This window comes from Lissotriton helveticus, chromosome 5_1 (assembly GCF_964261635.1).
Source record: "Lissotriton helveticus chromosome 5_1, aLisHel1.1, whole genome shotgun sequence".
In the NCBI taxonomy this organism is placed as follows: Eukaryota; Metazoa; Chordata; class Amphibia; order Caudata; family Salamandridae; genus Lissotriton; species Lissotriton helveticus.
Genome location: NC_136065.1, coordinates 520389743 through 520408797, shown reverse-complemented (window position 1 = coordinate 520408797; position 19055 = coordinate 520389743). Strand labels below are relative to the sequence as shown.

Here is a 19055-nt window from a genome sequence, read left to right as displayed (position 1 = left end):
AATAATTTCTTTTTTTGGGTACGTTTTAAGTCAGTGAGCCGTTGTGCAAAATCAGTTAAAAAAAAAAACTCTGTGAAAGTGTAATGAATTCTTTTTTTTTTTGGGAGAAAGGCAATATATTGTGCAGTATCTGGTGGTTATATAAAGCAGTCCTGTACCTTCAGTTGATTCTGTGAAAGCCAGATTTATCCACTGTCTGGAATATAAAGGGGATTGGATGGCAAAGTTGTGCTTTACTTTACACCACATTGTCACTGGCCAAGGAATCAAAAGAAAAGCAGTCTGTCAATCTCAGGGGCACACAAGCACTTTAACAAAGATACACTGAACAAGGGTAGAAAACCCAGGTGCAAACAGAAAACAACAAGTATGCACACCGGAATTTCTCAATTGAGTGTGTACCAATGAAGTTAGGATTTTTTGGGGGTGAGAAACTATGCCGTGATAAGATTGGTTTATTTAAAAGTTGAACACTCTCACCTCAGCCTGACACCATGTCAGAGCACGTTAGTGCCCCACTTCAAACACACGCTACACTTGGGATACAGATCCAGCAAGAGCTGACGCTCAACAGAACACGTAATAGCGAGCCTGCCTCCCCTCACAGCAACATGCTAGGCTTTTATTAATAAAACTGATCAATGCTTACGTCCTGAAAGACGTTTCTGTGCTCAGAAATTATCAGTATAATTTAACACTAGCACGGACAGACTAGGAGCATACACACTGTCTTGGAGAGAGAACTCCCAACATCGTGGCTCAGCGCTGTACGTACTAAATACATGTGCTTTGTCCAATGGGTTTAAAGATTATTATTGACAGGACTGACTATCACAACCTAGAGGTTTCACTTTCTGTTTTCCCCTACTGAGGCAGCCATGTAAAGACAGGAACGCGCACAACACTTGACTGCTGTACCATTTAACCATGTTTCAAGGGCGAGCACACTTGAGTAACGGCAACAACTAAAGACCATGCGAGAATAGTTTTGAAAATGCTCTGCCAAAATTATTAAGCCTCATAATCTTGAGTGCATGCAGTGTTGCAGAAGACTTGGTATACATCATGTTACCGAGAGTTAACAGCTACTATACAATGCTGCATTGGTAGAGGCCACTAGGTTGCTGAGCGCTGTTCCATGCAGATATCTTGATAACGATTATTGAATCCAAGTGCACACCATTGGTAATAATGTACTTGTGAAAACTGCATGATGACATTTTAATGTCTGTCACGTTCACACGTCATATATAGTATATCTATATTAGGCCAGTCAGTGTGTACCAACACCCCAGTTAGAGACAATATTCTAATGCGTTGTTGGGAAAGTTTTATGTTTTCGTGGGTGTGCATCGTGATATCTGTTCGTACCCCAACAGGAGAAGCTCCCATTCACGGATAGTTTTTGCCCGTGTTCTTTTATAAATGGATTCAGTGCTCAGCTGTATGTGTGCGCTACCTATTGTGAGTGTCTAGCCCTCTCTAGTGACTGGTGTTTCAATGTCACTTTCATGAATGCCTTAAGTGTATACTGGATGCAATACTTGTGCTGTCTGTCTACACGTCATGCCTGTAAAGCTATTTTGAATGTAATTCATGTTGTCAATCGAGCGCGGGTGCAGTGTGCCCCCTGTGAGATGAAGGTCTTGAATTTGTATTGTACTAACATGGTTAATTTTATCTGTCCGTGGTGAGCACAAGTCTGTAGTGAATATGGTTTGGGATGAAAATGCTTTAAAAGCAGTGAATTACTCTAATGAAAGGAGAGAGCTGCCCTTTTGTTAAGACTACTCCAGCATCTCCTTTGCATGGTATTCCTTTTGACCCTCATGGTTGCAGGCTCCTGCCTATCCTGCAGAAATGAATTCAAAGTCTCTCCCTTGGAGTTTAGTCTCTCCATGAACTAACACCCCCCTACATGAGAGTGGAGATATCAACATTGATATTGCAGCGGTGGCCAGTGTAGTTGGCTCCTGTTTCAGACTACTAAAAAGCATAAAAACGTTTCTCTCACAACAGAAGACATTGATTCCGACCCTGATCACCTCACTGTTGGATTATGCCATCTCCCTTAATTGGGACCTCCCATCCTTTGTTCAGAAAAGACTGCAACTGGTTCAAAAGATTGCAGCACAACTCTCCAGAAAAGACTGAAGCACGACTGCTGCTGAAACAGTCTAGGAGAACTCCAATCCTCCCCTTCCTGAAAGAGCTTCATTGGCTGCCGATAAAGAAGCGAGTGAGGTTCAAAGGTCTAGTTCTTACACATAGAGCTTTTTACCAATCCGGCAGTCGTGACCTGTCATAAAGAATTATCCACAACCACCCATCCTGATTACTTTGTTCCTCGAGTTCTCTGTTGGTGGTGTTTCTGAAAATCAAAAGAGAAACGGGGTGGTAGCTCCTACTCATACCTAGCAGCTATGGACTGGAACACTCTACCTCAGTAGCTTCGGGCCACAGTGGATATTCAGACCTTTAAGCATTGCCTTAAAACCTGGCTTTTTGGATTTGCTTCTGATCTGTTAGGTTCTGCCTTGCTGTTGATGCATGATCACTCATTGAGTAGCTTTTATGCTTTACAAATCCCAGATAGATAGATTGCCACTGCACTCTACCCCACTATACTCTGCAACACTCTACGCCAATGCACTCTACACCAGTCCACTCCATTCTACTCTGTCACTCTATTGTATGCCACTGCTTGACTCCACACTAGGCCACTCCAATATACAACACACTCTGCCACTTCACTCCATGCTTCTCTCCCCTACGCCACTAACTTGTAGCCATGCTGAACAGCTACCATGCTGGTGTACGGCATGGCTAAAGCTCATTGGCAAATGAATAGCTCTTGCATAGACAAGACCTGTTGGCTTTGCCATTGCTTGTTGTATATAAATGGCCTTCTGGCTAATCTGGCTAATCTAGCTCAGTCGCCTGCGAAAGTACACATCCTAGATTGGACTCTGGGACAACTATCTTGTTTGGTGTTTTAAAATCAGGGTTATGCTACACACAATCAGGCTTTGTTAATTGATGGAGAAATGCTTTCCTTGTGTGTATGGAGTGGGAATGTATACATTTTTACAAGACTTTGTGACCATGAGGCTCCACAGTGCTTTTAAATCTAATACTGGTATTGTCCTAGTAGTCAGGATTTTAGAATTCAGATTGCTAAAAATAAGACCATATTTGTCACACAGAATAGGTGCAATGTAGACAGTCTTAGTTAGACTTCTTGAAAGAGAGAGAGAGAGAGAAATCTTTGGCAACCTTAAATGTGTACTGTGCCTATGGTGGCTTTTGACACGGAGAGATCGGCCATGGGAACTATCGGCTGAAAACAGTTTTAGGCATTTCTGTCAAAAAATGGTTGGTTGGTCTCCATGCGGCTGCCTTTCTGCCTTGTGTCCTCTCTAACTAACCACTCTCATTAGCATAGGTTGTACACAGTATGCCACTTGCAGAGATCCACATTGCCGATGGCTCGTACCACTTGTGCTCTTCTGTATTTCCTCTACATCTTTTTTAAAGATCATTAAGTAGCTAAAACCTCTTGCACCACTTTTATGCAACAACACACTCCTCCTTTCATGACCACAATCAAACCATGATTAACATTAAGCTTGTTCAAATTCAGTGACCTGTGATGGCAAATATTCTCCCAGAACATCAACCACAACAAAACCCCTCAATTAGTTTTACTTCTAAAATGGAAACCGTTTCCAAGTCTAAAGACCAGTTTATGAGGTGTGCCATGTACTGCCCACTACCACCAACTCGCCATGAGTCAAAATTTGATCAGGGTTAGCTCCTTTCATGACTTCCTCAGTCTAGTCCAGCACCTCTTTGTTTTGATCTTAGTGAAATAGCAGAAGTAGCTGACTACCATTAACTCTAATCTTATTAGGAAATCTAACACTACCTGAGCCATGAGCCTAACCACATCTCATGTCTCTAAACACTCCAGAATTGTGGAGTTTGAAGGGTGGTGGGATCATCCCATACATTGCATCATCCAAGTGCTGAGGAGACTTTACATTCTCCATTTGAGCACCTGAGTGACCTTCAGGGCCCTCTACCTCACCAACTGGTGCTTCCATGGTACATAAAGCCAGTGACAAAATGAAGCACTAAACTCCTATATGTTCCTTCCTTTTGGCGGGCAAACTTTATTTCCACGCTCCTTAAATACTCTGCAAGTCCAGTGTGCTTTCTTCATCCTAACTTACTGATCCAACTTGATTATGCATTGTATCAAGGCAAGCCACCTCACCTTATGTAAATAGGAATCAAAAATGTTTCTTTTCTGTCCACCAGTCCAGAAATTGAACATTAGTGAAGTTTTTACTTCAGTTGTAAGTAACTTGGGATCTAGAAAGGAGAAGAAACAAATTAAAAAAAAAGCAAAGAGTACAGTAGTGTGCCAGGAAGGTGTCTATCGGAAAGTGATGCAGGATGGAATGTAAGCAGATATGCTAGGAGGATGAAAATACAATTCATTTCTGAAGGGCTTACTTGATAGTATTGCCTGCGTGCCTGCACTACCAGGCGGTATTTTAAGATTTGACCTGGTTTTAGTGAGGTGATTAATTTGTTATTAGCATACTTAAGTCTGTAGATTTAGTCACTCGAAAGGCGAAGTAATATTATTGTGCCGGGAATTGTACTGTTATTTAAGGAGTGCTGAAACTTTATTTGGATTAAAAGATAATATATATTTAGTATTTCTCTGCTCTTTTTGTGCATTTTAATTTATTTTAATGTATTTGCTTGCAGCACAGTTAAACCCGGAGGAATATGGATTGGAGTTGCTTAGGCGGCACCATGGAAGTTTGGCAGAAATCATTACAGATCCCCTTGTACTACTGAGGGGGCTCACTGAAGCAGTTAATCTTACTCCCAGAGAGCGTGAGGTGAGAGATATTTAAAAATTCAGCCTCTACTTTTGATATTATTGAAATACCTTTATTTGTTTTGTATATAACATACATGTACGTTCTCATGTTTGTCCTAAAATGCCCATATCAGATTTGTTTTATTTAGTGTTGCTAGACCATAATTACAAATAATCCATTCACTCCCTGTAAGGCACTCTTTTAAACTGCAATAGCAATAAAACACAAATTTCAGGTGTGCTGTCTGATTGCCTTACATGTTGGGAAAGCATACTTCAAGCTACAATGCCATATATAATTTCAGTTTAATGATAGCCCGGTCAGGTTAAGTGATGGTGGTGGACAGATAGCTCCGGGCCCCTAGAGCATACCGTCGATTCCCAGTCAGGGGCCATAAGGACTATGGATTTTTCGACTAGTCCCATACTAGATGCCCTAACTGCATTCTTTGAAACCCCAGAATGTCTGCTGGGGGGTGGTCTGGAGGCACCATTGACCAATCCATCCCTCTCACCACCACATATGTTTCTGTTAAATTGAAAGATTGCAGGGATTAGGAGCAAATTAGGGGATACTGACTGGGGTAGTTTTGTTGACACCCATGACATATGCCTGTTTCAGGAAATATGGGCATTCTATCAAGTAAATAACTGCAGTTATAAAAGTTATAATGTCTAGTCAGGTCTAGTGTGGGGTGCCCCACTGGTGGCTTATTATTTTGGACAGAGCCATCCTGTCTTATTTGAAGAGGCATGATTGACCCTTCACTTGAATTCCCCTGACATTTTAGGATTGATTTTGTTGAGGAGGAATGTGCGACCAATTTTGATTATCAATATCTACAACAGGAGCAGCAGTTATAGAAAGGAATCTAGAATACTACAATCCTGGCTGGAGTTGTAGGGGAGCATGTCTGTAGTTATCACATGCTTACAGCAGGGAATTTCAACCTTACGTTTGAGCTCAACTGCCTGGCTAGCAACCTATATAGAGATGAGAACCTTACAAATGGGGGTGGGGCCGCACACTACTCACACACCAGCGGGATCGCCCCTAAGGACTGTGGTAAGTGTAGTTCGTGTTCCGCGATGCATCTTCTTTCGATTCTCTGCTATCTTCGCTATCTTCGCCATCCCTGGACACGTGTTTCGGGGTATTTACCCCTCATCAGCAGGGATTAGGCCGTGTTCTGGGGTTGCCGGTGGCTGCCAAATATTGCCAGGTTTAGTACCACTCAGGCGCGCAGGTGCGGGGTCCCAGGCTCGTCAGCCAACTGCTCGAGGGAGCTTTAACATTACAAATGGGGGTGGGGTCGCACACTACTCACACACCAGCTGGATCGCCCCTAAGGACTGTGGTAAGTGTAGTTTGTGTTCCGCGATGCATCTTCTTTCGATTCTCTGCTTTCTTTGCTATTTTGGCCATCCCTGGACACGTGTTTCGGGGTATTTACCCCTCATCAGCAGGGATTAGGCCGTGTTCTGGGGTTGCCGGTGGCTGCCAAATATTGCCAGGTTTAGTACCACTCAGGCGCGCAGGTGCGGGGTCCCAGGCTCGTCAGCCAACTGCTCGAGGGAGCTTTAACATTATAAATGGGGGTGGGGTCGCACACTACTCACACACCAGCGGGATCGCCCCTAAGGACTGTGGTAAGTGTAGTTCGTGTTCCGCGATGCATCTTCTTTCGATTCTCTGCTATCTTCACCATCCCTGGACACGTGTTTCGGGGTATTTACCCCTCATCAGCAGGGATTAGGCCGTGTTCTGGGGTTGCCGGTGGCTGCCAAATATTGCCAGGTTTAGTACCACTCAGGCGCGCAGGTGCGGGGTCCCAGGCTCGTCAGCCAACTGCTCGAGGGAGCTTTAACATTACAAATGGGGGTGGGGTCGCACACTACTCACACACCAGCGGGATCGCCCCTAAGGACTGTGGTAAGTGTAGTTCGTGTTCCGCGATGCATCTTCTTTCGAATCTCTGCTATCTTCGCTATCTTCGCGATCCCTGGACACGTGTTTCGGGGTATTTACCCCTCATCAGCAGGGATTAGGCCGTGTTCTGGGGTTGCCGGTGGCTGCCAAATATTAGTACCACTCAGGCGCGCAGGTGCGGGGTCCCAGGCTCGTCAGCCAACTGCTCGAGGGAGCTTTAACATTACAAATGGGGGTGGGGTCGCACACTACTCACACACCAGCGGGAGCGCCCCTAAGGACTGTGGTAAGTGTAGTTCGTGTTCCGCGATGCATCTTCTTTCGATTCTCTGCTATCTTCGCTATCTTCGTAATCCCTGGACACGTGTTTCGGGGTATTTACCCCTCATCAGCAGGGATTAGGCCGTGTTCTGGGGTTGCCGGTGGCTGCCAGATATTGCCAGGTTTAGTACCACTTAGGCGCGCAGGTGCGGGGTCCCAGGCTCGTCAGCCAACTGCTCGAGGGAGCTTTAACATTACAAATGGGGTGGGGTCGCACACTACTCACACACCAGCGGGATCGCCCCTAAGGACTGTGGTAAGTGTAGTTTGTGTTCCGCGATGCATCTTCTTTCGATTCTCTGCTATCTTCGCTATCTTCGCCATCCCTGGACACGTGTTTCGGGGTATTTACCCCTCATCAGCAGGGATTAGGCCGTGTTCTGGGGTTGCCGGTGGCTGCCAAATATTGCCAGGTTTAGTACCACTCAGGCGCGGGGTCCCAGGCTCGTCAGCCAACTGCTCGAGGGAGCTTTAACATTACAAATGGGGGTGGAGTCCCACACTACTCACACACCAGCGGGATCGCCCCTAAGGACTGTGGTAAGTGTAGTTCGTGTTCCGCGATGCATCTTCTTTGGATTCTCTGCTATCTTCGCCATCCCTGGACACGTGTTTCGGGGTATTTACCCCTCATCAGCAGGGATTAGGCCGTGTTCTGGGGTTGCCGGTGGCTGCCAAATATTGCCAGGTTTAGTACCACTCAGGCGCGCAGGTGCGGGGTCCCAGGCTCGTCAGCCAACTGCTCGAGGGAGCTTTAACATTACAAATGGGGGTGGGGTCGCACACTACTCACACACCAGCGGGATCGCCCCTAAGGACTGTGGTAAGTGTAGTTGGTGTTCCGCGATGCATCTCCTTTCGATTCTCTGCTATCTTCGCTATCTTCGCCATCCCTGGACACTTGTTTCGGGATATTTACCCCTCATCAGCAGGGATTAGGCCTTGTTCTGGGGTTGCCGGTGGCTGCCAAATATTGCCAGGTTTAGTACCACTCAGGCGCGCAGGTGCGGGGTCCCAGGCTAGTCAGCCAACTGCTCGAGGGAGCTTTAACATTACAAATGGGGGTGGGGTCGCACACTACTCACACACCAGCGGGATTGCCCCTAAGGACTGTGGTAAGTGTAGTTCGTGTTCCGCGATGCATCTTCTTTCGATTCTCTGCTATCTTCGCCATCCCTGGACACGTGTTTCGGGGTATGAGAACCTGATGTTGGGTATCCTAGACCTAGTCTCCCCTAAAAAGGAGTTCCAGTCAAGAGCAGCTTTGCAGGGTTTGGACCTCACTATTACCTGTGGCATTCAGGCTTGCATTGGTCACGCCCCATAGGATAAATTGCTTGCCCCAACCTTCAGCCAAGGTTCCTATTGCAGCAGAATGGATTATATCCTTCTGGATGTAAAATTATGGAATGAGATGGCCGATGTGGCTGTAATAGAGCGAGAGGAAAGCGACCATAACCCTTTGTCATTAAGGTTGAGAGTATCTGTGAATCTACCAGTAGCCTCCTCTCAGGAGGGCCTCAGGCACTCTGTTCAACACTTAACACTCATATGGCGGGGAATTGATTTGATCATCGCCGAACATCAAATGGTATTCCAAAGCTGAGGAGCGTACTAACTTGAGCGGTTGGGGGCTCTTAGAGCCACCAAAGGGATGGTTTAACGATCAGTGTAAAATGGTAAAGGCAAACCTTCTGCAAGCTATAAGAAGGAAGTACACTCAAACTAAATGTGTGTACAGGGCAAATTATCAGGCAAGATTAAGAGCAGCAAAAGCAGTATGAGAGGATGATAAGTGGGCTGATCTGTTATACTCCGCTATGAGCAATGACCAGAAGAACTTCTAGTCTATAGTGAGTAGAAGTGAAGGGAGTTCAGAAAGTTTTGTAAAATCATCTATTCTGCTCCGCATTTTAGTATCACATTTGAAGAGCTTTTAGGCCGCTAACCCTGTACCGGAGGGTCCACATGGAATTAAGCGTGATCCCAGTAGGAAGAACCAGATCCCCCTTCAGCCCTGGGGCTTGATAAAATTCCTGCTGAGGTCTTAAAAGCTGATACCAGGGTCTGGGTGCCTTTCATCAATGTGGTTTCTATTGCCATTGCGGCAAAAGGAGCAATTCTCTAGTCCGGACATAATTACAATTTGCAACAAGCATTTGCAATGCAATCTGTCTTGCATTTGTGAAAGTTAGAGCTCTTGGCGCTGAAAATGATATTGTTTTTTACTAGAGGAGTCTAGTGGCCTAGGAATGAGGAATTATCACTAAGAACAGACACAGCTACAGCACTTCCTAGAGGACATAGAATGAGGAATTCAGAGAAGCAGCTAGTAGCACTGCATATAGGTCTTAAACTGTGGAAATTACCGACGGGACCAGAGAAGCCGCTCCAGCACTGTCTAGAGGACTTAAAATGTGGGAATTACCAATGGGACCAGAGAAGCAGCTGCAGCACTGTCTAGAGGACTTAGAATGAGGAAATACCGACAGGACCAGAGTAGCAGCTAGCATCCTACCCAGAGGATTTAGAATGAGGAATTACCACTGGGACCAGAGACACAGCTGCAGCAAGGCATAGAGTACGTAGAATGAGGAATTGCCGACGAGACCAGAGTAGCAGCTGGCAGCTCTGTCTAGAGGACTTAGAATGAGGAATTACCACTGGGACCACAGAAGCAGCTGCAGCAATATGTAGAGGAATAAGAATGAGTAATTACCACTGGGACTAACGAAGCAGCTGCTGCACTGTCTAGAGGCCTGATTATGAGGAATTACCAATGAGACCAAAAAAACAGGTATCAACACTGTGCAGAGGACTTAGAATGAGGAATTACCAACAGGACCAGAGTAGCACTGTCTAGAAGACTAAGAATGAAAAATTATATCTGTGACCAGATACACCACTGCCTAGAGTACTTAGAATGAGGAATTACTGACCGGCCCAAAGAAGCACTGCAGCACCGCCTAGTGGACTTAGAATGTGTGAATTACCAACGGGACAAGAGAAGCAGCTAGTAGCACTGTCTAGAGGGCTAAGATTGACAAGCATTTGCAAAGCAATCGGTCTTACGTATGGGACCGTGTAAGTGTTTAGCCAGAGCTATTGGTTCTGCTAATGCACAAGTTGGGTTACATAAAGGTTAAAAAGGCACGCACTAGTAGACTGACACTGCATTCCAATTTTTGTTAGATCAATTTAATCTAACTCATTAGTGAATGCAGCATTTTCCTATCAACCCCTTTGCCCCTAAAATTCTCTTAGGGCTCATTCTGCGTTTCACTACCAATGATCCGCAGTTTCAGGCATTTTCAAGAAATCATCTAGGTGCTCCCAACACATATTAGAAATCTTGATAGCATTCAGGAAAAGTACTGCAAGCCACATGTTCCCATAGAATTTAGAAATTATGAAAATGTCACACATAAGCAATCTGAAACCATAGCAACTATGGGTATACTGATGCTCAGATATACTGGAGAAAAGAAATTCGCCCTGCAACTGTTATAATAAGCATAGTAGGCATTGGGTATAGAGCAATGTGCAGCATAATACATTTTGCAGTGAAGAGAATCAGGGCTGAACATACTGCAGTGGAGACAGAGAGAATGGAGCACTGCTATAAAGAACAACACCGTGTAGTGACATTAGGCACGGCACAGTGACTGCACAAAACTCACTGCACTGAAGAGCATCAGGATTGAGCACACTGCAGCCAAGCAAATCTGCACGGAAGCATAATAGTCTCACACAAAGCAAGCATACTGCAGTGCAACACATCAGGTGCAAAGCTCGCTCCAGTGAGAGCACAGAGCACTGCAGGGAAAAGCACAGAGACTTAATACACTACAGTCAAGTACATCAGACACAATGAGCACTGCAGTAAAGTAGATTAGACCCAGCGCACACAGCAGCGAAGTACAGACGCCACACAGCAGTGGAGAAAATCGGTAACCAGGCACAGTGAAGTGTAATTCACCATCCTCATTGCTGAGTTTTAGTGTGCTCCGCCTTATCTTGCTCCTTTTCCTTCTCTATGTTAGACTTGACATTATTTTGTCCCCTTCACCAAATTCCGCTATAGGGGATTGGTATATGCACTACTGCAATAAATACAAACATCTGGTGAGTACTATCATCATAGTTCATGACAGCCTGTCCTTCATAGTGTAGAACTGTTGAGAATTAACACTAATATTTACGAATTCATCACTGCTCTTCCCATATTTAATTAATTAATCTAATTAATGATGATTATTTATGAATATTTAAACACATTTCCTACCAAAGTGTAAGTAGCAGGAGAGTAGTTTTTGGTCACTTTCATAACGGTGCAAAACCAAACAGTAATAATATGCCACACATAATTTTCAGAACTGAGACTGCAACACATTTCTACATATCTCTCAAAAGCAGTTCCACTGTTCCTGTTAGGGTCATCTAGTATATATTTGAATTACACAACATGTTAGGTGACACTAACAGATATCCCATATCCACCCCTATCAACTGTGTTGGGGGCTTTTAACACTTCACTTCAGAGCTCCTGCTCAAAGAAGGCTCAGTCAGGGTGTGTGAGTACCTCTCTCAAAGCCTCTGCAGCAGGAGATGTGCAATCCAAAAATCAAATCCAACTTCCCTCCCTCTGTGAAATACTTACCAACAACATCAGTTACTTTTCAAGGTGACCCAACCCCATACTTGCAGATCAGTTCAGAGAATTCATTCAGCTCCCTTGTGTCTGTTTTCAGTTTTTAGTATCTAAGCCCAGTCACTGTGATCAGGGGGTTTTGAGTCTCTGGACTATGCCAGTGTTCACTTGTTCTGAAAGATCCTTTTCTTGCTCCCTTTCTTCATTAGGTTTCAATTTGTTCAGAGGCGGTGAAGGAAATGGATATACCACTAGGATTAGCAGGAAAAAGAAGCAGCATTTATTTAATGGCCTTAGCTTGTAGTTTGTTCTTTGGCCCATCATAGCTGTGTCTCTCATGCTGTACCGCTCTTATGTAATCAGTCCAGAAACAGTATTATTTCTGCATCCTCATATCACATCAAACCCATTTCCTGGCTTCCTCGATTATTGCATTACACATGTATATGATTACTGCTTTGGGTGCTGCCCCAGGTGGGGTTGGAGGAATTGTCACTGTAAGCTCTCTTGATAGAAAATAAAGTAGAGATGCCTTTGTTTTCATATACTTCATTATTTAGTTCAAAAGCTCCATAACTTGTCCTTCAGCATTTTCTGAGAGACCCAGGACGCGGATGTTTTTTCAGCTGGATATCCCTTCTACATCTTCAGCTTACACTTCAATATTTTTGTCCTTTCCTGCAGCTGTGTCATCTCTTTTTTGAGTTGTTCTACTTCGCTGTGCATATGTGCTAATGCTTTCTCAATCTCTTTCACTCTATTTAATGGTTTAAATAGGTCTGTTCTGACCAATTATACTACATTTCCCACAGATCTATTGCCATCACATCAATCTGAAATCCCAGTGATGTTTGTGTGCCCATGATTGCTTTCAACACATGTTGGATTATTGAGGCATCTATTTCTGCTTTGGTGGCCACCGTTGTTGACGCCCGCAAAATCAGTTCTGGGGCTCAGTCTATTTTTATCACCTTTAATGTATGTATCCATTTTGTCATCTGTGCATACTTTTCCTGTTTGGCCCTCAACATGTCATACAATACTTTGATCCCCCGACTCATGGCTAGGTCACCACTTCACTGCTCTGGTCAGGGGTCTTTCTTCATGCACGATGGACAAAGAATATGGTCAATCATATGCCAGATGTGTGCTCCCCGAGACTGGCATCAGGACCAGTTTACCACAGTTGTGTATGCTGTCTTGTCTGTCGCTGCATTTGTTTCCTATGCCAAGTGACAGTAGTTATCCAAGGTTCCAAGAGCTTGACTCACACAAGCCAGTGTTAGCAACAATTGTTCACCATAGTACACACCAAATGCAGCATGGAACGTGGTGCTCCTCTGTCCTCCTTCGTTACCTATTAGTTCTGTGAGCATCTGATGCTTCTGTAAGTTGTTCAGGGTTTCTACATTCTTGTATGTTTCATTTCTCACCTTCTTTCTACTGCCCTTCAGTGCTTCTTTTCCTTGCCACATTTGTAGTTCTGACTCTGCCTCTGTTTAGTGTCTCTTTAACCTGATAAGACATCACTTGTATCAGAGATCCTGAGACAAGGCCCACCCCGGGCAGACAGTTGAAAAGGCCTCTGTGGCTGAGGTGTTGCATCAGTCTTTGTGGTGCAAAGTGCAGCAGTTTCCCCCATTGGCACTGAACCATTATGTTATCCTTTCCTCAATGTCCTCGAATCCTATGCACCTCTTCTTGTCTATTCATGGGCCAGGAGACCATTTGACCAATTGTTTCACACAATTCCAGCCATCTGAGGTCCCAGTCTTCCCTAGGTGTCACTTATGACACTCATACACCTACTCCATTCTGTAGGTGTACTGGAACATCAGCTTGCACTTCTCAATCTCACAAAAGTTCCATAGTCTGGTCTTTTGTTGCCAGCAGTTACTTCATACCCTGCAGCATTATTATTAAAATAGTATATTGTATTAAAATCAATCAATTGCAATAGTCAACAAGATAGAATGAATTGTCAACAACGTATCTTTAAACTCTCTTAATAGTAAGTATGCCATTTTACGAAATGAGACCGAGACCGAAGCATAATGCATAGCCTTAAATCAGTTACTTAAAACATACTGGGTTAGAGCTCAAAGTGAGTTTGTGGAGGCAAGCCTCTGGAAAGATAAGTCAAAGTATTTCATCAGTTTGCTGATGGAGCAGTTAGTTAGTTGTGAAAAACAGCCATTCGTTGCTTCTTTAACTGATCTTGTTTTATTTTTGATGAAGATTTGACACAGATATTTCCTTCTCAAGTCCACTGACTTCTGGCAGATACATAGTATGTGCACTTGGGTTTCAGCTGTATATAGCCACAGAGTTGGCAACTGATGTGTGGTTACAGGATGGTATTCCATGAAACCTTTATCTCAACAATTGGATTGTGCAGGAGACAATATCTTAGTTATATCATTTTTAAGGCAGCCCCCAAGTCAGAGTCGAGTTAAGCTTGTTTTGTTGCATGAAAAGTGTCAACGATCCAGTGGCTATGCTTAAATCTGGAAGCCGTTTCCAAGTCACTGAGACACCCTGCCGAGAAAGAGTTGTTTGCGAGGCCCTCGTTAGAGGTCGGCAAGTGCATCCAGAGTAGATAAGTTATTCTCTGCCAGGAGGTTCCCAAATTAAAAAAAAATCAAGATGGCATGTTTTGGGTCAGTGTTGGATAGTTCCCAGAAGATATGTTTTTTAGCATATACTCCTGTGCAGACCAGCAATCACATGCATAGTTGAAGAGGAAGTTAAATGTAGGCTGCCTACCGTTTTAAAATTCAATTCTAAGTGAAGAAATGCCAGAGGACCTTATTTAGAGTAGGAGGCTAACCTTCTGCATTTCGATTGTACACAACACAATCCAGCTGCTGCACAACTTGGGATTCACAATGAACCTCACCAAGTCACATTTTGAACCGTCCCACACCCAACAGTATCTAGGTGCAACAATAGATACTTCCAAAGCCCTTGCATACCCCAATCCAACCAGGATAGCTAGTATGCAAGCCCTCATAACAAAATTTCGACCACAGTACTCACTACCAGCTCGAGTGTTCATGCAGCTAATGGGGATGATGGCCTCTTGCATCTTAATATTTCCTTATGCAAGATTCCAGATGCGTCCATTACAGGAATGTCTAGCATATCAGTGAAACCAAGCTCAAGGTCAACTTACAGATCTGGGGTTGGTGGACAGCCGCACACATCGCTCTCTGCAATGGTGGAACACACAAAATCTTTCCAAAGGGCGCCGTTCTTAGACCCAGTTCCACAAATAGTGCTAACACCGGACGCATCGCTCACCGGCTGGGGAGTTCATCTCTTAAACCATACCATTCAGGGTATGTGGACCCCTAAACAGAAACTCCTCCACATCAATCACCTGGAGTTGCTGGCCATATTTCTCGCTCTAAAATCATTTCAGATACACCTCGTAGGCAAAGCTGTCCTCGTCCAGACGGACAACATGACAGCAATGTACTATGTACAAAAACAGGGGGGGGGCACTCTCTCTGCAGCTTTCACACCTAGCACAAAGCACATGGAGATGGGCCATTCCTCAAAAAATATACCTCTTAGCAGAACTTCTACCTGGGATACACCATTACATTGCGGATCTGCTCAGTCGTCAACAACAGCAGATACACGAATGGGAACTTCATCCGCAAGTTCTTCATCCGTTTTTTCAAATGTGGGGCCACCCAGACATAGATCTGTTTGCCACATTTTTAAACACAAAATGCCGAAGCTTCGCCTCCAGGTATCCACACCCATGCTTTTCCGCCTCTCCCACTCACTCCGTTACTGGTGAGCAAGCTCAAACAACAGTCTCTCAGAATGATCCTGGTTGCTCCAAAAGGGGCCCGACAACCATGGTTCACAAAACTGCTGGAACTGTCAGTAGTTCCACACCAAACGTTGCACCTTTCCCCAAAACTCCTCACACAGAACCATGTAGAGATAAGACATCCAGATCCAGCTCAACTGAACCTAGCGATCTGGCTCCTGAAGTCTGAGTTTGGTTACCTCAATCTCCCACCAGACTGCATGAACGTCATTAAAGAGGCTAGATGTCCTACACTAGAGCATGCTATGCAGCTAAATGGAAAAGATTTGTGATTTGCTGCAATAACAACACAATCAATCCACTAGATGCTTAAATTAAAAACATTATTTGTTATCTCCAGCATCTACAAAGATGTAATCTGGCATACACATTCATATGATTACATCTTGCTGCTATAGCAGCTTACCTACAGAACAGACAACACTTGTCCTTGTTTAGGGTACCTGCCATCAAAGCATTCAGGGAAGGCCTTAAAAGGATACCAACCAGACTCAGTAGCAGAATGGGCTCTTCATACGCTTGACGTTAAAAGGGCTATTCTTTACTACGTTGAAAGGACAAAAACTTTCAGGAAAACTAAACAACTTTTTGTAGCTTTCTCACCACCACATAAGGGCAATCCTATATCAAAAGCTGGAATTGCTACTTGGATCGTTAAATGCATCCAAATATGCTACCAAAAAGCAAAGCGTACATTATCCGTTCCCTCTAGAGTGCATTCCACGTGCAAACTAGGGGCATCCATGACATTCTTAGGAAACATCCCCATGGATGACATTTGCAAAGCCGCAACATGGTCAACACCACACACTTTCACAAAACACTACTGTGTAGATGTGCAGGCAAAACAACAAGCTAGTGTGGGCCAGGCTGTACTAAGAACACTTTTTCAAACTACTGCAACACATACGGGTAGCCACCGCTAAACTGGACAGCTATATAGTCTATGCAAAAGTATACTATCTACAGCTCATATGCCTCGAACGGAAAATGCTACTTGCCAGTATGCATCTGTTCTTGGCATGTAGATTTGTATACGCCCACCCACCTCCCCGGATCCCTATATGTGTTGCAGTACTATCTTACTTAGATACATTACACATGGACCTCTTTTTTCGTTTTCTTACTAACTCCATCATCACCCTCTATGGTGAAAACAATCTGGAGATGGAGTCGATGCCCATGCGCACTACTAACCAAAGGCGGAGTCCCATATCTCGTGACTACAAAGACTTCTACAATAACAAAGTGCAAACATCCGAGCCCAACACCAGATGGAGATCTATGCAAAAGTATACCAATCTACAGATGTACATGCCAAGAACAGATGCATACTGGTAAGTAGCATTTTCCTTTAATTTATTTACTATTATTTGGCAATTGTTTTAGCTCCACCTGCCTCATGCCCAATGTTTCACTGCCCACTGAAAAGAGGAAACCTACAGATTTTCAGAAAAAGATGGAAAGCAAGGATTTTGGGGGGACTTGCACATGTGATTGATAATATGAACAAATGGTGTCTAGCCAGTAACAATCAATGGTATACTTTGCCTTTTGGTGACTTCACTGTCTTCTTGATGCTAAGCTTTCACCTACCTGGTCGAGGAGAGGGACTGCTGATGTTGTTGAATTGTCCACTGGAAAAGAGAGCGGATCTCTGACATCTTCACCTTTGTCTCATTCTGACACAATCTGTCTTGCTGACACAATCTGTCCTCTATGCTGAATTCCATTATGTAGCCTCCTACCCAGTGCCTCAGCTTGCACAGCTCTTCTGATGCTTCTGTCATGCTGTCTTTGGAGAGGCGCTGCTTAGGTCGGCCACACCAATAGTGTAAGGGTTATGAGTTAGTAGCAGTCTTTGTGTGTTGAGACTGAGTGAATGTAAGCCTGCATTGCAGTCAATAAGTTCAGGAGGGAGGATCCATAGTGAGTTGGTGTGAGTGGGTGCTTGATAAGATGCTTGGCTATGCTGCTGTGAGTGCGGGTGAGTTACTGCGAATAAAGGTCATGACTGAACTGGTGTGAATGGGTGCAATGTGACATGTAATGAATGCATCTATGTGTAATAGTTAATGGTGAATTAGTATGAGAAAATGTCTTGAGATGGTATGAGTAGGTACCTGATGGGTACAGTAAGAGTGCAAGTGTGTACTGCTTTGAAAGAGTGCATATGACCGGTAGTACAGAGCCTGAAAAATAGTACGTTTACCTATACTTGTGGCAAAGTGGTTGTTTGTACTAGCCTTAAATTGCCATTTGAAACTCAATACATTTACAGCACATGCATGATGTGTTTGAATGAAAAATCAAGTAGATTTCTATTGGGCATTGTCAGAGCCAACAGTCCAGGTTTGTTGCTGAAAAAGTAAGGTGTACCTCTTGCCAGAGCTTGTTCCTCTTTCCTTTTCACTTACAGTGTTGCAAAATTTGTATCATTGATGTTCACTGTTTATTCTTCTTTAATGAATGATATGCATAGTGCATGTAACGTTTACAGTGATATTGGTTATATGTTACTTGACGTGGAGTTTACAAATTGTTAATCTAGTGTGTAATTTTTAAGATCATTGAGCAGATTGTGAAGAAAGAATCCTGTGTGAGTGCTTTTAGCTCCTTGGCTTCAGCAGTATTGAAGGAAAAGGTCCTTTCCTCCACGGCATGTTGGCAGTTGGTCTTAGCACTTCAAGAAGGAGGGGTTCCCTTCAATACAGTGTTAGAAGACATTCGAAAGGAGCCTGGTGCCGAAATCTTCTTTCAGTCAGGTAACAAAATCCCTTATGTTTAACCTTTATCCCCAATAAACTGTGAAAGACTTATTCCCATTTTTCCTTTTTTTTTTAAAATGCCCTAATGTTTTTTGTGTGTGGTATTGTGTGTTTTTTAGGGTGTATATTTTTCAATCCAGTCTGTTTGCTCTGTAGAGCCACCTAATCCCATGAGGGTCGAGCGGAAAGCCTGTCAGAGCAACCCGGCATTGAAATCCACACTAAATAATTGCAAATCAATAGCTGCTCTCTCAAGATGTCAAAAACACAAAAGGTGATGGGAGGATGCTGGTAGTTGCTCTGGGTAGCCTTTTAACCCATTGTTCTTTTGCTCACCATGCCTCCTCAGATTAGAGCAGTTAAATGCAAATCAGCCATGACTTTGCTCGAAAGCCTGGGCCACAGTTAACCATAATACAAGCAATCCAAGACCTGTTTCGCCTTGATTGGAGCTCTTCAGTCGGGTGTAGCTTGGTTCTAGTGACTTATTGTGCAAGGGCCTCACATCTTGATCTACCCTTGGACACTTAGGGTCTACATCAAACACACAAAAGGTGATGGGAGTAGGCTTACAATAAATCTCACCATAGGCAGTCACTTTGGAAAGCATCCAACTCCTTGTTCTTTTGCCCACCATG

General features: G+C 44.0%; 1 protein-coding gene across 4 annotated transcripts in view; it reads left to right on the top strand.

The window, feature by feature from the left end:
- The window catches only part of ZBTB40 (zinc finger and BTB domain containing 40), a 267262-nt gene that overhangs the window by 73717 nt on the left and 174490 nt on the right, over positions 1–19055 (top strand). For all 4 annotated transcript variants that reach the window (XM_078642855.1, XM_078642854.1, XM_078642857.1 and 1 more), the window contains exons 7-8: positions 4783–4919; positions 18216–18414. In XM_078642855.1, coding sequence (XP_078498981.1) covers positions 4783–4919; positions 18216–18414 — 336 coding nt within the window. The remainder of the gene's footprint in view (positions 1–4782; positions 4920–18215; positions 18415–19055) is intronic.